Below are 23739 nucleotides of genomic sequence, written 5' to 3'. Positions count from 1 at the left end.
GGGTGAAAAGAAAAGAAAAGAGCAACCATCTAAGAGTACATGCACTTTCATAAAAACTTTAAAATTATTACATAGGTATTTATTAATTTTTTTTTTGCATATTTATTTAAATTTATATTTCCATTTCTTCGCCCTGGTGTCGAGGCAAAGCGCGGCGTTGAGTTATGCCACTCAACACTGTTAAGTGAGAAATGGAAATATAAATTTATATAAATATTTCATATCCTCGAGTGGGAACGGAACCCACAACCAGTCGGTGTTACAGTCACACTTTGTGCCCCTGCACCACGACTGACTTTTTACAAATAATAGACTGAACTCTACTAGATTGAACTTATTAATAATACGTACTAGGTATATATTTATAATTATTGTATAGTATTAAGGTACTACTATTATTATTATTATTATTAAATATAAAACATTAAATGTTTTAAGCCATTACTAGAAAATTGCTTCATGTTTGTTTTTATTACTCCAGTTTACAAATTTCGCATTAGTTAATGTGCGAAATAAGAGCAGGATGGGCGCGGGTAATAGATCTCTTAGCCATGGATCATTCCGGCGGGGAGGGGGGGCCATCAATCAGCCCGGAGCGATTACAGCGGGCTTGCCGCCAGTCTTGAGGAGGAGCGTATTGGATTTAGGTTGTTTTTAAGGTTGAAAAAGGTACCCTTATAAGATCACTTTTTTGTCCGTCTGTCTGTTAACAGCCTTTATTTCAGGAACGCTTAAAGATATTGAGTTAAAATTCAAACCCTATATATAAGTAGGTACTTAGATCTACGGACCCATAATTTCCTGAAAAAATAAAATATATTTGTAAATTTAATTTAAAAAATAATCAAAATTAATAGGGTACATTCGGTTGATCTAGAATTATGAAATTTGGCAGCTAGCATCTGCAGATAGTAGGTAGTAGTTCAGGAAAAAATCTGAAAACTATACCTACATTTGTGGTTAAATCATAAAAAAAGTAATAGCCTTAAAAGGGGGCTAAAATTTGCTATTAAAGCCGCTAGTTCAATATACCTATATGTTATACATCCGTTCCGATTAAGCCACTTCCATTTCCTAATTTTCACCGAATTCTGAAGGCATTGAGTGTTGAGTGGCAGAACGTAACGATCCGCTTCGTCTCCTTACCAGAGCGAGAAATTGAAAATATTAAATATTTAAGTTCCTCAACCGAGAATCGAATCCACAACCTAATTTAGCATATAAAATGCTTATTAGTTCCGATTATGCCACTTCCATTTCCTAATTTTCACCGATTTCTGAAAACATTTGTGTAATAGTAGAACGTAACGATCCGCTTCGTCTCCTTAGCAGAGCGAGAAATTGTAAATATTAAATATTTAAGTTCCTCAAAGGAGAATCGAATCCACAACCTGATATAGCATATAAAATTTGATAACATTTAAAATAAATAAATAATATACCTATCTACATATTAAATTTTTCCATTTAAATGAACGCTGTGCTCTATTAACTCAACCCAGTAAACAAACAAGTCCGGCGCAGTTCGACAAGCGATTGATCTGGCGGCCGTATTAATTGCTCTCGTCTTCGTCTGGGCATCAGCCTGAAACCCACACCTTTACTCGCTTTCCTCTGTGAGTTTGTTATTATTGGAAAATTATTTATTTCTAATTTGTTTCCATGTTTCGTTTAATGGATATTATGGATTATTTCGTTAAATGAGATATTTATTATCGTATTATACTTTTTCGTGCTATTAATAAATGACGTAAAATACAAATTTGATGGACCCAAGGCAGTTTCAAACGGATGAACCGATTTTGATCAAGTTTTTTTTGTTTGAAAGTGTCGTAAGCTCTGTAGATAAAAAATATAGAGATAAGAAACATAAATTAATTCATAGCATAACGATCTACATCATCAGCTTTTCTTTTAGTTGATGAAAGTGTGTAAGCAACTTCTACCGGTCTGATCGATTCCATATCTATGGTATACTGTCTCTTTAATAAAATTGCCTGCTCCTGCTCCTGCCTGCCTGGTAAGGTTGTAACCTTCGTTGGTCGTCTGGAATCTATAGGAAACGTACCCAACTCTTCACCAACTTACAGCAGATGTAACATGTAAGTACATGTGAAAACGATGGAAATTGATGGTGGTGTTTATTTTGTAGAGATTTCTATGGTCATTTTTAAATAGGTAAATTTTAGGAGTAATCACCATTGCGGTGGTGTGTTCTACCATTCAACACACAATGAGTGTTTTAATGGGAATGATTAGGTTCCCAGCTTTCATCTGTCTATCCTGCTATGTGCGAGATAGAATTTATTTTGATTTATTTCAAATAAAATAAAATTAAATAAAGGATCGAATCCATAGCTAGTCGCGTTAAAGTTATAGTTAAACACTTGTGCCCCTGCGTCACAACTGGCCTCTAATTTTCAAACAAAAAGCATTTAATTGCAAAAACTCTTATCAGGTGTCAGGAATATTTTTAGGAATGTTTGTTTTTTTTTCGAAGTAAGTATTATGTAGGTATAATCATACATCGCTGCCATCAATACCTAAATATTCGCAATAATTGCGGATATTGTCAATTTGTCAATTATTACATATCTAAGCGTAAAATTAAAATTAAAACCGGTTTTTTTGTATCATTAACTTATAATTATACCTACTACAGATAAAAAATAAAATGAAACAATTATTTTAGTAATTTAAATATGTTATGGCATTCCATATTATAATATGGAAAAACTTATCTTAATAACACCTAATAATGACGTCATTTAAACATTATCTCAACTAATAAGTAGATATCTCAGCTATAAATAAACTATAATAATTCACTATTATTCTATACAAACACATAATTCTAAAGTCGTTCAATTTTTCCACCTCATAAGCAGCTAATTAACTTAGCACAACACACGGAGGTTCGCCTCAACACAGCGTCCCATCCATTAATCGCATTTCATTGTTTTATAGAATTATAGCACGAATAAAGAATATAAACGCAGCGGGCGGAGCGTATAACAGGAATATCAGTTTGATATCGCGAGGTTTGATTCGCCCTGACGCGAGACGCCTTGGGGCGGGGCCTCCGCGGAGAGGGGCGCTGCGCTGCCGGCTCGCCATATCACTCCGTGCGAGTCGCGGCGACGCTCGTATGATCGGTGACTTCCAATACTTCCCAGCTTTGAATGTAAAGTTCGTGTGTGATCGTGTAGCACGTGCCGTTGTGGCATATTGTCGTTTCCGTGTTAAATAAACCGCCAAGATTCGGGTGAAGAACCGTGAGCCGGTGCCGGCGTACGCCATGGCCGACGCCGACCGTGATTCGGACCTCGGTGACGACAGTCCCGTGGTAAGTTGTGCTTTTTATTCGCAATTTATTGTAATTTAAACCTTAAATGATATTTATTTGATGTTTTTCGATTCGTTTGTCAGTCTTAAATCTCTTGTAATTGCTATGTTAGTTGAAAACATGAAAAAGTTGAGTAATAAAAGTATTTTTTACTTAAACTTGAATTGTTCATTTATGGCAATTAATTTGCATGGCAACGGCCGCGCGCCGCCGCAACGAGAAACAAACAATAAATAAGCTTAATAGTCAAATAAATATATTTAAGTATTACAATTTATTACATTATACGACTTTTATATTATATAACATGTTGAATGTAAAGTACGCGCTTGATTAACTATGTTAAGTATCTTTGTATGTGTTAAATTATCATAGATCTTTATAGCACCTACAGTACATACTAATTACAATATTATTCTTTAAAGTATAAATATTAGGTTTTATATCAAAATTATATTAATAATTATATTTTATCAAGCTTTCTTTACATGGCTTATTTAAAACTTTAATATAACTTGTGATATATTTTGACATCTGTAATACCAACTTAGGTAGTCCACAAAAGATTAGCACAGATTAAACAATAACATCACATTTATGTGACGTTTCTACATGTGCCGTAAAAAATAACTAATATCATGTTTTCTTATTGAAATTTAAAAAATATAATAATAATTTCATTTGTTATTTGTATAATTACACACACTTTATTATAATTTTATTGGAGGTACACGATCTGATTAGACTGAAATATTCAAACAAGACTTCAAAATTGAAATATAAAAAGAGTATGAAAAAACACAGATTATAATAATCTTATCTAATAGTTTTTTTATATAAAATAAAACTTTATAGTGTTAGTTTTTTTTTGACAACTGAAGAGTATCCTAGCTATTTTAAATCCAAGCTTTATCATAAACACGCATATTACGATTAGATATTTAGTTGTAACAATGATAAAAAGTGTTACATTTTAACCAAATTTTGACTCTGGATGTAACATGTCATAGCTATATTTACTTAAATGTTACTACTTGTTACTACTTTTCTGTATTTTGGTCAGGCATAAAAATATACCTTTAAACTTAAAAATAGTAAGTGTAAACAAAAAAATAAAACAAAGAAATTCTTTATGCAGTTCCGATTTATTTTTATTTGTGTTTTAAAGGTAATAAAATTGTATAGAGCTCAAATTCTTATCTCATTTCTAAGGATAATAAAAATTGATAGAAAGCTTTTGTATATAAATTTTTTATTAACAAAATGTCAATTGTTATACTTATTTATTTTTTCAACTGCACATGTGGCGTCACTAGTCGGCATCTTTATGCAAAATGGCGTCGATACGATTATTAATAACAAAATCGGAGCCGGAATTTATTGTAGGTTGGCGCGTCAAGGGACCATGTGTGCCGACTTAGAAACTTACTTTATTAGTGGAACTATAACTTAGGCGGAAATAAGTTACAAACTTACTTAGAAAAAAATGCGGTTGTTATACGAAATGTCGTCTTAACCGAATATTTGTGGTATGGAATTAAGATATTACTATATTTTTAAATGAGTTATCTCTTTCTTTGAATAATTAGGTTAATTTGAGAAAGATAGTATCTATTGATAGTTAATGCCTATATATTTAATATGTATAGATTTGCATTATTAAAAAGTAATCAATTGCATATTTATAGACATTTAAATTCTGTTTATTTAATATTTTATATGCAACTTCAACCTTACCACTTAATTTAATAAGATTAAGAAGCCAGTTGACTTTAGTCTAACAATAAGTCATAAGTAGAAATATCTAGACAATATTTTTCATTCCCTACTCGGATTATAAAATGAAATCTCATAAATATATTTTAATAGCTAGTAGATACTTACAGGCTTCCTTTCATTTACATTCTTAGTTATTTTTAGCTATCGTTACTTAAAATAGCACTTAGGTAAAACTAATGCACTAATATGTCTAACTAATGTGTTTTAGTTGTGCTATTTACATATTTTGTTAGTTTCCCCTTTTTTTTATTTGACAATAAAAGTTAGAAAACATAAATTTTCTTTTGTTAAATAATACTTGTTTCAATATTATTAATTCAAGTTTAAGATAAATTGTTAATATATCAATCTCTATAGGTACCCATACAAACTTTCTACAAGACGTTTGTTTATCATAATTCAAAACAAATTGTAGATAGGTAGATATAGGAAGGTATATATTCTTAGAATATCTTTAAATTTTAATGATCTAACGGAAGTGAATTTGACGACTTCATTATAGCCTACCTGCATAAGACATCGTTAGCATACTATTTCGGTCTAGAGATTTGCGTTTGAGTCTATCATTTATTCAGCAACGTGTCCAACGCTGGCGACATCTCACGGGAGGGCGATGGGCACGCACGATTTATTATCCCCACCACGAATGGGGCCACAAATTAATTAATCAAACTTAGCTGTCAGTCAGTGCACAATCTACTAAACTTAGCTCGTATGGTGAAGCCAGCTTCCCTTTCCTGTTGACAGCGCGACGTTTCATTAATTGAAATAATTGGCGGGATTTTAGTTTTTTTTTAATATTTATTTTTTTGTGATGACAACACTACTCGAATGGCGGTGGCGATTATAATTTTGGAGCAGATACCGGGAATTGAAAAAAATAATTATGATTTTTAACAAAAATACCCACTCTTCAATTTCAACCAGATCCCATAATCAGAACCTAAGCAAACTTTCATCAAACAATCCTTCAAGTATATCCTTTCCAATAAAAAATAATCATAGAAATCGGTCGATGGGATATTGAGTTATAATACTAAATGCAAATTTAAGTCTTATGTGATTTTGTTATGGATACCATTGTCAGAAATGAACCATGGACCAATGGGACCACACGGGAAGCACTTGCTTTCAAATAAAAAAGAATCATCGAAATCGGTTCCCCCAGTTAAAAGTTCTGAGTTAACAAACATAAAAAACAGTCGAATTGATAATCTTCTTTTACAGAAAGCGACTGCGTGCCATTATTGTATCTAAAAGTGAGGTTCATATGAAAAAAATCTCTTGAGTTTTCATTGTGGTGGCAGTTATGGTGTGACGTGTGGTGTTAAAGATTTGGGGCAGGTGAAATTGGTTCCTACCTGGTCGCGTGCGCATCCCTCACAGTTTGTAGGTTGGCGCCTACCGTTTTAAAATGTCATTGCATAAAAACTACTTAGTCGTTTAGTTGAGTATCCCTTTCATGACATTCGATATTAGAACCATTATTATACTTTTTTTTTTCTATTTATGAATAGGCAAATGTAAGGATATTGGGGTAATAAGATTTATATTAATATGTACTTATATAATTTGCAGGTCTATCGTGGCTCTGTGGCACAAACGTGGTACTGCAAACGCGATAGGCTGTGGGTTCGATTCCTACTCGAGGAACTGTAATAATTTATTCCTTCACCACGCAATGCCTCCAGAATTAGGCGTAAAGTGGAAAGGGTAGTGCTTTAATGAAAACAGAGTGTTTTAACACTAGGTTCCCAGGTATGAAGCGAAAAAAATGCATAGGTACCTATTTAATTTTTTCTATTAAGAATTGATACATGTTTTGATAGACCTGTTTTGTTGGCCTATCGATTTACAATACAAATAAAATAGTTGCTTCAACAAAAGCACCTTTGTCAGCAATCTACACACAGAAATCGATTCGATAGTTTATCTTTTATTTATATTCAACATATCTGTCGTAAATAGCATTGATATTGAAATATTTGTTATAGCAAAATTATGTATGTCTTCATATGTCATTTTAAATTATGCACTTGGAATATCTACTGCAGTTTAAAGAGCATCGATTGAAAATTATTGTATTCTTCTTACCTCAAATGCTGATTTAAAAAAAAAATATTGAATTAGATAACCATAGATAGATTGTTGCAATAAAAATAATTATTACCAATAAATAAATATTTATTTTTCATTATCTATAATCTAATATAAACATTATTCACAGATTAAATAAACATCTGTAGTCTTTTGACATATGGATCATAATGCATCTTCCATATTTGAAAGATGATGATAACCTGTATAACGTAACACAATTGTATTGTGTTGTGTGTGACATTCTATTAATAAGTACGTTTATCTAATGTCGATCTTGATTCAATTTGAATGTATCAGCATTCTACTTATATTAATTTAATATATTTATTATCTATATACGAATAACAAGTAATAATACGAGAAGCAATTGTGTGCTTTTTTTAAATAATCTCTACATGAGCGTTCGTAAATTTGCAATATTATAATTTGAATTTGATAAAATTTTCATTTGAATTGGCATTTTTTTATTTAGTGAAGTCAATAAAAGTATATTTAATATTAAATAAACAGCATTACAACTTGTTTCACGTCTTTGCACTTGAATCGTTAACTTTTTGCAGATATGTATATTATAAAATAAAAATTGACAAAAACAAAGTCCTCGCATCTTTATACATTTGTCATTAGGTTACAAGTAAACTTTAAATTTTATTTGAAATTATAAACCCGTAGCAATTCAAAATACTTAATCGATAACAACATTTAATTAAAAAAAAATATTATCAAAACACATTCTATATGCAAAAATTCCCCTTTTTACAATTCTTATTTTATTATTTCCTGCATAAACTTCAAATTCCTACGAATGGGGTAAACAGCGATGTTCTATCATTTCCTTTACTCTGATATCCGGCGCGGGTACCCGCATGAAACATTTCAATACCTTTGCTATTGCTTCATATAGCATTCATATTAATCGTGTTAATTAAAAATGTTGATTAACGGTTCTATTTAATGTTATATGGTGAATACAATGGCGTTTTGCCACATTGATTGGTTTATGGCAAGCAATTTGTTAAGCATGAGGGCTGATTACGAACTGTCTGTGTTTTCTTTTAATAAAAATGTTTTTTTTTAATATACGAGTCGTCGACTTTGTTTGTTTTAAAACGAAAAATGGAAATTCCCGTTTTATTCCTTAATTTCAGGTATTTCGGGAATATTTATATTTTAAGAGTACCTACTATTTCAATTTGCGTTTCCTTGTGCTCAATTATTTATCTAAGCTTATAATACCTATCATATTGTGAATTCTGGTAAATTTTAATAATTTGTATTTATTTTTAAAGGTGAATATGAAAAAAAGATGACGTTATATCTCAATTTTTATATGGGCAGTTGCAAATAATTTAAAAAAAATCAGTTTCACACTAATTAGACACTCCTTTCTCCAATTTCTGCCGAATTCTGGAGCAAATAATTAAAAAAACTTAAAATTGTCTGCTTTTTTTTGTCATTTTCCCGCTCTTGTAAAACAAACCTCGGGAGTTCCTCAAACCTCACAGTGTGTGCCTCAAATCCTACCAGAAACTGAAGCACAAAGTTTATTGACACTAATCTTTGCCTACCGTGCGAGAAACAGATTTGGAAATTTATTTCTACTATTTTAATTATTGAATAATTTATCTAATCTGTGGCTTGTACTATCGGCTTTACGAAAATGATAATGCAGTCATTCGTGCCCATGTTTGTCTCCATTTCACTTCACATTAGCGCACAAGGTGTTCAATTTGCATATTTTAGACAGCCATTAGCATTTTATAATGATAGGGCGGCCTTTTGTTAGATTTCATATAAAACAAGCCTGGGCTTTATGGATAGATATTCTAGAATGTTTATTGTATTACATTTCTTGATTAAGTTTGGTTATTTGTAGTCTGTATTTTTAACTTTAAATTCCATGTCTAACTTAGTTTTAAAAAAAATATATGTTTTTTTAATAGAGCCTTTATGACTGACTATACCAAAGCTTATGATAGGTATAATTTTTATTTATCTCAAGATATTTATAAGAAAAAAATTGTCCAGCACCAGTCCATAATATGCAAAGGAAACCTAACCTAATCCACAAATTTATCATATTTTTTAAATTTCACGCTGTATAGCGGGATAGGCGGGATGAGGCCGGAATTCCACTAAAGCGGAGACGAGACGAGACGAGATGAGAGGAGAGGACATGTTTTTCTTAACAACCAATATAATTTTGAACTGAATAGTCTTTCGAAGCATTCAATTTTCGAAGCATTGTATGTTGAGAAAAAAAAAATGAAATACATATAAAATATTTCTTTTCCCTGAATGGGAACTGAACCTGCAACCATCTCTTTGACAGTTACAACCTCGTGTGTACACTGAGTCACGACGGCTTCAAATGAATTGATTTTATTTAATTTCAATTTCACTATTATGAATTTGTCATTCATATATTTGTACAGGTGATCCGTACTTTCCTGTAAATCTCGATGAGCAATTATACGTTCTTAGTCACAACATTAAAATGATAGCGAGGTTGCACACGTATGCGTTCACATTGTACATAGATATAATTGGTGATCATCAAAGTGTGGGTTGAAATTACTTACACCTATCATACATACATACATAACTTCACGCTTTATCCCTAGCGGGATAGTCAGAGAGAACGGAACGCCAAACGCTACGGTCTCTAATTCATTCATCTTTTCTTCTATCCCTCCTCTTACATTCCATGTAGCTTTTTGTAGCTCCGTCCTACACATCCGCCGTTCCGGACATAGCGTGTTGAGTGGCGGTCCTCAACGCCGCATTCGCCGCCACTTGACACAGCAGCATCAGTAGGTACGCTCTCTCGGTGTGCACGAGGCTGATGGATCGTTGCAGCCCTAAAGGGCAGGGGTCGCTGCGAGCAAGCCTTCCATCTTGGACCCCCATCACTTGCATGCACTTTAAGAATACTGTAGCGCACAATGTGACTAGACGCGACAGGTTGTGGGATCGATTTCCTCTAAGAAATGAATCATTGAATATTTTCAATTCTTTGCTCTGGTGTCGAGCAACGCGGCGTTTAGTTCTCCCCACTTAACACGTATTGCGTCCAGAATTTGGCAGATGTGGAAGAGTGTTTTAACACGAGATTGAATGTCAAGGGAAACTTTCAAAAAATCAGTCAACTAATTTTCGCTTTTAATAACAAGAATTTTGTAATGCAAAGGATTAGTGGCTAGAATTTCTATGGGGTTTTCAATTTCGATATATAGGGCCGATAAACATTTTTGTTTCAAATTAAATAAAAAATCTATAAATATCTTCTTACTTATACCATAAACAATTCCCGATGAAATTAAATTCTCTTTTGCACTGTCATCTTATTCATAAGTAGAGTGCACTTACGTTTACGTAACTGTCTGTGTACTTTATATTAACTTATGGTGTAAGACTACCGGCTGCCGGTCGTAATAGGCTGGGACGTTGTTATATCAAAGAATGGGTTATGAAACATCACTAGTGGGTATTGTAGAGGTCAGCGTGGTGCAGGTTCGATTCCCACTTGAGGGCTTCTTAAGGCCGGTAACGCACATGTAGCTCCACTGGTGTTGCACGGGGTCGTGGGTGGTGGTGATTACTTACCATCAGTTGACCCATACGCTTGTTTGCCTTGTCTTTTTTCCATAAAAAGATGAATTATTTATTTATTTTAATTTCTTCAATCTTGTACCGAGGCAAAGCGCGGCGTTGAATCCCGCCAATCAATCAATGCCACCAGAATTTGGCAATGGGCAACAGTCTTTTAACACTCGGCTTCCTCTGCTTCGGCTGCAAACAGGAGCGTGTTTGCGTGATACAGCGTGAAGCTGAAAAAAAATGAGAAAGTTTAATAAATAAATAAACATAGGTAAAATCTTAGCTTCATCATTCATTGAGTCACGTCACTACGTCACGTTTGCATGAATGGATGACAGCATTCGCTTTATAATTATCTCAGCTAAAAATAATTATATACGAAATTGAAATTAAATGTATAGGTGCTGCCAAATTATATACTGTCCCCAAGGGAGACGAGGTGGAAATGGTGTTTAACTTTAAACACGATAGATGTACCTAGATTCGATTTTTATTGAGCTTTATAAGAAAACTTCTTAATATATTCTATCTAAAGTTTTAAAAAATATTTTTTTATTATTATGCATATAGAATTTAAATTTGTAATATTATTGATAGCGCTAGTATACAATTATCTCATTAGTAGATACCTATAGCTATTTAATATAATTTCATCTTTATAGCGATTTGAGCATATTTAAATAATATGTGGTTACATTAATTATGCATAATAAATAATTGTAAATTACATTATATTTGTGAATTATTAATAAGTAAATAGAAACATTTTCTATGTCATATAATTGTAATAAATTAATAATGATGAGACTTTTCTTGCTCTGATGAGGCAAAAAGGTTCTCTCCCTAAGGTTTCTTCTGCCTACCCTGCTGTGTGCGAGATACAATTAAAAAAATAATTGATTGTTCTATCGAAAATATATAACTACCTACTATTCTTTCGAAATTATAAAAGACTTTTACATTACAATTTCAACTTAACGCTACTTCTATCTAAGTTAAAACCCACCACCACCCAACAAATCTAATTCACATCTAATGAATCACCAAATATCGAAATGTAATAAGCTAACAATGAGTTATGTAAAACGATACGGCCATAGCCGGTACCTATCACAGCTAGCATTGCACGGTCTTCGCGAAGTCATATAAACATATAATCGCGTTCAGATATGATCGTTGCACTGTCCTTAATTAAATGTGTGACGCGGCTGCAGTCCAGTCCAGTTTGAGGAGAATGGAATTGGAATTTAGCTTTTGCAGCAGTTGGTTAAGGGTCTTGGTAAATAACTTAAGTTAGCTCCATGTTGCATCCTTAGCGGGGTAGTCAGAGAGGAAGAGGGCCAAACGCTTCGGTCTTTACGTACTTCTTTCGCCTCGTCCGTTGTCAGGCCCTCTGGAGGGGTTCCTCCAGTATCTTTGATACTGTGTTTTGGAACCCCATTTCTACCTTCCGGAATATTTTTACTTTTTGGAATTAGATAGGTACTTCCTCTAAATTAAAACTACTGGGCTAAATAAAATTTATAAAGGACCAAATGTCAGTTATGTCATCGAACATAAAAATAATCACGTAAATTGGATCAGAAATTTCGGTGTAATCAGTGTTCATATACAATTATATATGGATAAAAAAATATACCAAAGGAATTGACTACCTAATCTTTTTTGAACTCGGTCAAAGAAGTGATATTTGAAATTAATCATTTCTGTTTATTTAACCTTTAACAGTCGATGTCGGTGTCGATGTATTAAACAAAGTAAATAAGGAATAAATTAATACTTATTCGCGTGCGTGTGATATAAAAACAAGACGTTTTCCTCTTCCTTAAAATCTTTTTTTTTTATCTATGCTATCTTTTTTATTCTTATTTATTTTCATATATTAATAATTAATATTTTAATTTTATGAAATTTAATATGTAGCCATTCGCTTAATTTTCTTAAAATGCCTGCCATTTTTAAGGGTTAACTAAAGAAAAAAAAATCTAAGAAAAACAAACATTTACCGTTCGGTTTTGAAATGTATACTTGTAATTTTATATATAATTTTAATATAAAAAAAAACCATATCCGTCTGGCCCAAATTCTTATATTATATAAAATATGTTTGTCTATCGTTGTTTTCTCATTAGTGAGTGACAATTAACCATGGGCTGATTGCCAATGGCAATATTTTGGAAACATTTTAAATTTATAATCTTGAATTACACAATTATATACTTGGTTTAATAACTAATTTAAAAAGAAAAGATAATTTGTTTTTTCCATTTTTTATACTTTTATTTGGCGGAATTCAACGCCGCACTGTTTCTAAGTAAATCTTGCTCGATGTCCAAACCCTATACCTTGAACCCCTCTAGCCATAGGATTCTGGACTTATATTACATTCTAAATACATTAGAACAAATATCTCTGAAGTTTTTCAGCGTTACGCTGTATCCCTCATACAGCAGGATAAGCAGATAAAACGTAGTGTTAAGACACTTCGTTACCCACTTTCCGCCGAATTCGAGGCATTGGCTATTGGTACCAAAGCGAAAAAATGAAAATATTAATAAAGAATAATTCACTCCTGCTACTGGGAATCGAACCCACAAGAGTCCCATCAACGACGACCGGACCAACGGGTTTATTTATAATTAATAATTATAATTTAAATATCTTATTTTATAAATATTAAAATTAAAATACAAATAATTATCATTAGACGCATCACAAGCATTGTATTGGGAACATGAAGCATCATTAACGTGTTACTAATGACGTTGTTTGTAAGCTTTCAGGTGAAAGCTCTCGGTGTTATATGGATTTGCAATATATTGTTTAATTTATTATTTGAGGCTGTTGACTCAGTGGTAGTGGTCGGTTGGGGGTTCGATACCCAATCAAGGAATTTAATTATAATTTATTAATATTTTCATTTCTTTCCTCTGGTCAAAGTGCGGCGTTTAGTTCTGCCACTCGTCATGAAAATTCAAGGGAAATTGGGGAACAGATTGTCTTAACATTAGGTTTTCTCTGCCCTGCTATGCAGCGTATAGCTAAAATTATATACATAAGGAGGCTATCTATTTGGCTATCATCATTATTGTTTGTATATATCAAAAGATGTATGGAGTTTCTTAACTACGAGTTTGGGAACGGAGTGCCTTGAAGAAATGAAAATATTTAATATCCTCAAATGGGAATCGAACCCACAACTTGTCGGTTGTGTCACTGCGCCACGCCGCCTCATAACTGACTCCAAGTTTGGGAACTGAGTATCTTGAAGAAATAAAAATATTTATTTTTTAATTTCCTCAAGTGGGAATCGAACCCGCAACTTATCGGTTGTGTCACTGCCCCACGCCGCCTCATAACTGGCAACATTGTAATGTCTTAATATTAATAAGCATGTCACTAACATTGTAAATGACACCGCGGTATGAGGATCGATGGCAACCTGATAGTGTTAAGGAGCTTCCGTAGTACGTACTTACACTGATATCAGGGGATTATGTGGTTAATTAGACGTTTTCTTGTTTACCGATATTAGATATGTTTTGATATGGTCATTTTGTGAGGGTAGTTCTAAAAAAAATTTTTTTTGGTGGCATTTTTTTTTGTTTTGCATGTTGGTAGTGGTTACGTTAATGGCATGCCAAGATGTGGCAGTGGTATATAGTCTGAATATAAACGCAATGGTTGTGGGTTCGATCTCCATTTGGGGATAGATTATATTTTAATATTTTTTTCTCATCGCCTAAAGCGCAGCGTTGTGTTCTGCTACTGTTCACACTATACCTAATTCATTTTTTTTTTCTAATCGAACTACTATTAGGTTCCTCAGATTAGCGTGTCCTGCTAAGCTTTTCCACTTTATAATTTTGTAGATGTGGAAGTAGGTATAAATTGTAAATATTTCAGTTGTATGTATATAAAATACTTAACATAAGTAAATTCTAACATTTCCGATTGAAAAGTTATTCAACAACATTTTTAAGTTAATCAATGATTTCCTACAAAAGAAGTTAAAAATAATTTAATTGAAGACTGACAAAAATACTATAATAATTTTACCTATTTATTTACAATTTATGAACACTTTTACACCAGCGATTTCATTACATATAATAAATATATTAATTACATTAGTTATAAAACATCGAATATAAAACGTTTGAATAGAAACATAGTAAAAGTCAAATCAAAGCAGAAATATCGATTCGATATCAATACGCAGCTATCGAGTTACGTCTCGAGTGAAACCGAATAAGTGCTAGAATCATTAGTATCAAAACATTGATGGTGAACGGTGAAGTATTCATTTAATCGAGTTAGTGACTTGTTTTTTCTTTTCTTATATTATATATGCTAATTATATTATATTATGATTCATTGTGGATACCGTCGTGGCGCAGCGGCATAAGAGTGTGACTGTAACGCGACGGTTGTGAGTTCGATCCCCACTCGGGGAAGTGAAATATTTATTTACGTTTATATTTCCATTACCTCGCTCTGGTGTCGAGGCAAAGTGCGGCGTTGAGTTCTGCCGCTCAACACGCAATGCTTCCAGAATTCGGCAGAAAGTGGGGAACGGAGTGTCTTAACACTAGGTTCCCTCTGCCTACCCTGCTGTGTGCGGGATACAGCGTGAAGCTGATTTTTTAGAAGGTTAATTACAATAAAACAAAAAACACGAAGAAAAAAAAATACATCGTTTCTCGTCATCCAATATACAAAACACATATAAACACTTCACGAAAACAGCTTCCTCCATCAAATTATCCGGTTAATTATTTACTACCACTAAAACGTACCACTAAACCTGAACAGCATATCCTGACCTGTCCCAGGAGCAGGAGTCCTGGTACTGGTACAATAAAATGTAGGGAGAACTAAGTAGTATAGTAGGGATCAAATAAGAACGGTCGTTTTGGGAGTAGTAAAACGAGTGGGGAAATAAAAGTAGTGTATGTTCATCAGGGCAGGTGTTTTTCAGGCAGCTGAATTAAGGGCGAAATAATATCTTGTATTTTCTTTTTTTTATTTCTTTCAATGTTTCCGTTTTCTTACTTAAGTGATTCTTGCAAATCGCATGTTTAATAATAACAACAAAACGAAATTACTTTTTAAAAATCATTTTCTGTTTCTCGTAAAACTCTTTGTGTCATTTGAAATAAATTACAGATAAGTAATAAATTTTAGTTTGAAAAATTATTTTACTTTATTAGAAATTCGCTGAATTCTTTTTCATAAATTTCTCGAAATTCTTGCTTCATAAATTTTTATATTTGTAATTTTGACTGTAAAATCTAGCAGAGCCTGTCGTGGAGCAAGAACTAAGCTATAGGTATAAGGAGAATAATAATATTTTAACGATTTCCATTTCCCCGTTCCCATAAACACGCGCGGCGTTGTGTTCCGCTGCTCAATCAAATACCTTACATTTCTATACATCATGTTATGAAAATAATTTACATATGACATAACCCCTAAAACACTCATCGACACCTAAACGATGTATAACCAACAAAATCGCAATAATCCTACAAAATTGCGTAATAGTTAAATAATTTTCATCTCCGTTAGTATTTACCAACATCGAGTATAGATGATGTCGACAAACCGTGTCCATTTTGTTGACTTTAACATCACAAGCGCCGACCTATTAACGAGATGTTATTTGATTTGAAAGATTTCTATGTATTTATGTATGTATTGGTATTGAATATCGGTTTAGTATTTGTTGGTTTTATGGTTTTGTATCGTTGAATTGTTAGAAATCATTTGGTATGGGTTTTTTTTCTTGGGGAAATTTAATAATTAGCTCTTACTTCGGTAAGGACTTATTAATAAAATTTCAAGTTTGGTGTGTGCAGTACAAATATATTGATTTAGTAATCCGTTTCTTTTTACAAACAAAACAATTTAAACCATAACTAATTTTGGTTAAAAAAATCACCTTATTTAACTATTTGGTACAAAATTATTATTAATACTTACTTTTTATGCATCATGCATTTTATTTATCAATCAGACGCAGAAAGAAATTTTAAAAAAAATAAAATATTAAGAAAAAAATCCATCTGAATGTTGTCAATTATGACTTAAAACGTAAAGTAAAATGGCCGAATTGCGCCATTTTGCATAAGATTTCATTTTTTTTACACAAATAATTTATTATAAGAGTTAATATTAGTACTTAGTTCCCATTGCTATATCTACCTGTAATTAAAATTTATTAGTCACATAAGATAAAAGAAATTTATTTATGTAAATAAAACAATTTAAATGTCGCATTTAAATCCGTAATTTTGAATAGTTATGTCTTACCGAGAATTTATCAGGGTATTTCCTTCTCGTCACTTTCGATTTACTGCGGACGGTGAGTGTTGATCTTGTTTACGTAAATATTTATATTTGTTAGTATTTCGTCTTACGTTTTATATATATTTTATGATTTGCTGGTTTATTGTAAATGTTTTATTATGATAATTATATTATTGATATTACTTTGGTTGTAATTTATATCATAACTTAATATTTTGAATTTTTATTATTACAACTAATATTGAAAAATCGAATCTCTAGTTACCTACAATTGAATTGTATTTAAATTTATAATAATATATAAAAATGTTATATTAAAAAAAAAAAAAAACTTATATAAGTATGGCATTATAATGAATAGTCTTCAATACTTTTACACTAAGAGACCGTTGCGTATGTGTATACATTAAACCAATACAATACTTAAAATTTAATAAATTTTTACACAACTGTGCTTTTTACACAATTATTACGCAATTTTATATTTTTTACTTAACTTTTTTCATTTTTAACAATATATTTAAATAGTATAATATATAATATATCTAGTTTCTAGCCTACAAATATATATTTTTTAATAACACCATAAACTCTTAAGACGCTTGTATCACAGTACAGCGGTCTATTTGTTTGACATTGGTCATCATTGGTCCAGTACCGTTACTTGGTCGTTAGAACTATTATTGTTTTTTTTGCTGAATATTAAAAGTAACCTTATTTATTGTTAAAATTGTAATAGTTTATATTTAACTAATAAATAAACTAATAATATAATATTATGGGTTCCTGTAGTGGCGCAGGGGCATAAGCGTGTAAACGTTACAGGTTGTGGGTTCCATTCACAATCGAGGAAATAGAATAAGTCATATTTTAATTTCGTCGCTATAGTATTAAGGCAAAGGACGGCGTTTAGTTCTGCCACTCAATATTCAATAACTTTAGAATTCAGCGGAAAATGAAGAACGGAATTCTTAACACTAGGTCACTCATTTTCTCTTTATCTTTATAAATAACACAAAAAAAATTGTACAAAATATTTAACTTAATTACATAGTCCTAATAAAAGAAGAATATTATTAAATCTTCTTGGGGTATTTCAGTTTGTATTAAAATTTCATTTCTTCGCTTTGCTACCAACGCAACTGAACGCAAATACCTCGAAAATTCGACGGAAAGTGGAGACAGGAGTGTCTCAACACTATAATCCCTCTGCCTACCCTACTACATACGGAATACAACCTAAAGCTGAAAAAAAATATAATTTTGCCGTAAAGTAGTTGCAGCATGATATCAGTTACAAGATGAAAAAGGCTTGTACTCACATAGGGCGCTACCGGCGCGTGACTTCAATAGGTTTTTTTACCATATTTAATATAAGATGCACTTGGTGTGGTGATATGGCTTGTTGATTAATAGTAATTTGATGTTGAGTTCCGCTTCTCAACACGCAATGCTTCCAGAATTCTGCAGAAAGTGAGGTAACACTGGGTTCTCGGGTTCCCTGCTATACCATACGGGAAGAATATAAAAAGTTATATAGCGTAATAAAGGATACTAAAAAAATCAAATCAGCTTCACCCTGTAGATATCCCACACACAGCAGGGTAGGCAGAGGGAACCTAGTGTTAAGACACTCCGTTCCCCACTTTATGCCGACTTCTGGAGACATTGCGTGGTGAGTGGCAGAACTCAACGCCGCCCTTTGTCTCGACACCAGAGAGAAGAAATCGAAATATAAACGTAAATAAATATTTCACTTCCTCGAGTGGGGATCGAACCCACAACTGTCGCGTTACAGCACTTGTGTAGCTAACATAGGGAATAACAACTCATATCACTATTAGCAACAGACCTAAAAAATACTTATATTTTATTTATTTATAACGAAGTGAAATAACACTATTTTTTAAAGAGACACCATAAAATTATATGCATATTACGGGGGCAACTTCCCGTGTTTAGCTTTGGTATCGCCCACTGATATTTCCAGTATAACATGAGATATTATTAATAGTAATGAGAGGATATCTGTCCCATGATAACTAGGCAACTCTTGATATTTATAATGAATGTTATCTCGCGTTCGACGCAGTGGTCATCAAGTTTATTTAATACGGGGGTCGTAGGTTCAATAATTTCTATATTGAATGTATTTTTAGTTATGCACTTTTTGGTTTCGTAAATTTTATTTTATCTATACTTTTCATAAAATCCTACGAGCGACGATGTCTGTACTTGGAAGATATGTAAAAAAATGTTATTGGGAACCTTCGTTAACGTAATAGAACCCAAAACAATGATGTTTTTTTAATTTTTGTCTGCTTGTCTGTGCGTTTGTTATCGCTAATCTCATCGGCTAAATCGATTTAGATGCGGTTTTCACTATTGGATTCTGGCAAGCTTCCGAAAACATCTTTTTTATTACAATCGGTTCATAAATAAAAAAGTTATGCCAATTTAATTGTCGTCACAGTTATTTTATACAACTTTTTTACTGAATTGATTGAATCTTTAGTTTTCAATTTCTTTATTAAGATTTCTATTTCAAGCGGGCGTAGCCTCGCACGGGCCCGCTAGTTTCTAATAAAAAGGTATGAAATTCAATTAACATTTATATAATTACTAAGCTAGTAGGTACTAGCGATTCCGTATTTTGATTAAGAGATAAATCGAAACATCGTGACATTCAAAATTTATATCATTAAATATAAAGAATAAAGATATCACCGCAGCGGCGCCTTCTCACTTGTCACACAAAGACTTAGAAGTCATCGCTATACAAACTTAAGTGAATCTCTCTCTCTGTATATGGTCTTAATTAATTATATTTATTGTGGCCGACGCTTTAGAACTATTAATTTGATTTCTTATGTTATTGTAATTTAGAAGAGACAACTATTAATTTATATGAGGAAAAATTAATCATTTCATTATGTTATTGTAAGTGAAGTCAGTTTATAGATTGTTGTTTTTTTAAATGGCTGGCTGAGGCTGAGAAGTAAAATGCGAAAATTATTTAGTTAGTTTCAATATAGTAAAAATATATTTACGAATATCGTAGCCAAAACGCGGCGTTGAATTCTGCCACTCAACACGCAATGCCTCCAGAATTCGGCAGAAAGTGGGGAACGGAGTGTTTTAACACTAGGTTCTCTCTGCCTACCATGCTGTGTGCGGGATAAAGCGTGAAGCAGTTTTTTTTGTAGACAACAAATCATGATACATATAAATCATTAAACAATTTTGTATCATCATCATCAGCCTGTCCTCGTCCACTGCTGGACATAGGCCTATCCAATGGCACGCCACTGAGCTCGATCTTCAGCTCTTCGCATCCAGCCGTTGCCCGCCACTTTGCGAATATCGTCACCCTATCTAGCTGGAGGACGTCCTACATTACTTTTAATTTTATATAGCAACCAGCAAAATAAAAAGTAGGTATTTCATAATTTCTTTTATTCAAAATTGGTAAGTCATTATATGGGAGACTTTAAATTTACATTTCTAAGTAAAGATATTATAAAGAAAACAAATTGTGCTTGTTGCGTGCAGCATCGAACCGCCTTCTCTCGGAGCGATCGAAGAAGCCTGATTATTGTAATTTATATCAAATCGATCCTTATTAAACGGTAGCCCTACCATTCTATATCTAGAGATATTTCAACTCTACACTCTTTCATTTTCTCACGGTAGAGAGTTAATAACACAATTTTATTCTCTTCTATTAATTATTAATTGAAGCAAAACAATTGATTGATGAAGAGCCGGTCGTGGTTATTTTAACTTCTTGCTATATCCTGCACGTAGCTAGGTAGGCAGGAACCTGGAAAGCTAGTGTTCAGACACTCCGTTCCCATTATGACACTTTCATTCCCCACTTTCCGAAGTATTTTATTTTACATTTTATTATCTTATAAGTATCTACTTGTTATTACATTACTGTTAAAATATTAAATATATCTGAAATAATAATATCTTTCAAGACATCTTAATTATCAACAATTTTGTTAACTAAAGTATTGGTCACTCGTTTAAAATTCTTTACATATTTACTAATTTTCGTAGAAAATGAATAAAAATTTAAACGTAACAAATAATAAATATTCTTTTATATTTATAATTATTATAGATAGCGTGTCAAGACATCAATAATGGTGAGAATTCGTGCGATATCTCGGGACTCGTGATTGGCAGTTGATTGTTTTTCTCAAGAGGAATCTCGCAGCTGTACGCAATAATTGGTGTAATCAAATCGAGATAGTGTTTTGTTTTTATGTCTATAACAGTTTTATTGCATTGTTTCTTCACTACTTTTTTATTTTTAAACTAGATCGAATATATAAAATCCGATGTTGAGACAAGAGTTTTGTTTTCGCGATATATTCCTACTTATTTTATAGGTTAGGTTATAAGATATCGTAAAAATTGACTAGGTATCCATTGATATTAAATGAAAATTTTATTATTTCCATTTCTTTGAGTTCTGTCACTCAACACAATCCCTCCAGAATTCGGCGGAAAGTGGTGAGTGGAGAAAGACCTATCCTGATACATGCGGGATATGGAGAATGAAGCTAAAAAACATAATATTCGACTACAATAGATTTAAGACACCGCATCTAAAATTTTTGCTTAGATGTTTTTTTATAGAATTATTTATATGCTCCTTAAATATGTTACCTAATTTTGTCGTTACTTAAATCGATTTAAATTATCATCACAAAAATTCGCTAGCGGCATTAATCGAATAATGACAATAATCGATTCTCACGATCCATAAAACTGACTCGATCGGCGAGCTGATTCTAATTGTGAGGAAACTGACAGCCATCAATTTGCCATAGCGGCTTCTGTTCCCCTCTGGCGTATCTAAATACCTGTATAAACGCGAAACATAATTCTAGTAGAAATTTCTTATCTTATCTTATCTGAAGGTTTTTATATTTGTTTAATAAGGGAAAATTAATATTAAAAGTTTGTTTTGTTGAAGATCAGTAAATTTTTTCTTGCTATCAATTTTTGCGCTATACATACATGATCCGTTTTAAATGAAATTGTCATTGTGAATTTACTGTGTAATTATTTTATATATGTAGATCTATGAGAAAATTTTAAAATTATTTTATGAAACAAAACTTCTTTACTAATTTAATAAAATTGAACGAAATAAGCGAAATTGTTATTTTTTTATTATGACTAAATAATTTAAGAAATTATATAATATTATGTTATTAGTGTAAATTAAGTATATTATCAAAAAAAATGGAACATTTTCTTAATAAATGTATCGCCAGAGACTTGGAATCACGCTTTGGGCGATCGTGACCTCACGCGAATAAATTCAGTGGTCCTGGGCGAATTTGTTCATATTGATTATAACCACAGATTAAATATTAATTTATGTGAGAAATAGTTTCTTACTTAAAAAAAAATAAGAATTTACTTTACATTTAATATTTTTTGTTAGATAAAAATATCCTTCTATCTAAATAATAATAAAAAAAATGTTGCATTGATAAATCATTAATTATTTATTCTTGTATATAATCTTCATTAACCATGGACTGCACAGATAAGAGTAAAACAATATTTTAGAGCTGTCTTATTTTCTTTAATGATGTAACTACAAACTTCAACAGTTAATATTCTGATGATTTACACCTTCGAAATATGATCCGAAAACGAATGTGTATTAATTTTAGCACCAGTTAAAAATACGAATACTGTTAAAAATATAAGCCTATGTCAACATTTTTAGGTTTGTCTAAACATAGGTTAACGCTAAAAGGGGTAGTATGTGTTAAATAAATATTGTAACTTGCTATATTTTTTTTCTATTTACATATTACTATTTTTATGGATTCATAAATCCTTTTATATTATTACTAGCGGCCGGCTCGCGGTTGCACCCGCGTGAACTATGTTATTATTAATTTCTGTCTCCATGACTACGTCCTACAAAAGTTGAGACTCCTAGCATTTGTAGTAACGAAGTTTCATACAAACTTTTAACCCCAAAAACAACTCCTTAGAAGTCGAATATTGCAAATTCCCGTCTTAGCGAGCACCTACGTCCTATAAGTAACTCCTATGCGAAATTTGAGATTCCTAGCACTACAAGTTTCTGAGATTTCGTGATGAGTGAGTGACCTTTCGATTTTATATATATAGATTAAGTTCAATATTAAAATAATATATTTATATTATTACTGTATGTGTATTGTATATAAATAAATTCATTATAAGAATACTCGTACGTCGATTCCAATGTCTGTCTGACAAAGATCCATAAATTATTTTCGATTCTATCGCGACAGGGAGCGTGGCGCTCGCTCCCGCCTAAATAATATTTAAATATAGAACGGCGAAGGGATGGGACATGTGTGTCGTAACGCGTTTGGCGAAATGTGATTACAGTCGGTAATTAACGAGATGCTATTTATGTCGCTACCAGACTATTCAAATATTCAAATATCCACTCCATGTTACATTACTAACAAAAGGGCGTCCGTTTCGGAGTCGACAATCCTTCCAAGCGATTATTGTATTCGTGAAAGTGTTTTACCGTTGCCCAACCGTGTCGTGTCCATTTTGTCCGGTCT

General features: G+C 32.2%; 1 protein-coding gene across 5 annotated transcripts in view; it reads left to right on the top strand.

The window, feature by feature from the left end:
* The first annotated feature begins 3105 nt into the window (after positions 1-3105).
* Positions 3106-23739, top strand: part of LOC146531974 (protein dead ringer-like) — a 123424-nt gene continuing 102790 nt past the window's right edge. For all 5 annotated transcript variants that reach the window (XM_085197208.1, XM_085197207.1, XM_085197206.1 and 2 more), the window contains exon 1: positions 3106-3346. In XM_085197208.1, coding sequence (XP_085053334.1) covers positions 3299-3346 — 48 coding nt within the window. In that variant the 5' untranslated portion in view covers positions 3106-3298. The remainder of the gene's footprint in view (positions 3347-23739) is intronic.

The sequence above is a fragment of the Heliconius melpomene genome, chromosome 14 (genome assembly GCF_056956725.1).
Source record: "Heliconius melpomene rosina isolate 202511_hmr_F chromosome 14, ASM5695672v1, whole genome shotgun sequence".
Lineage (NCBI taxonomy): Eukaryota > Metazoa > Arthropoda > Insecta > Lepidoptera > Nymphalidae > Heliconius > Heliconius melpomene.
The sequence above is the reverse complement of the archived record's forward strand: the minus strand, read 5'-3'. Positions and strand labels throughout refer to the sequence as shown.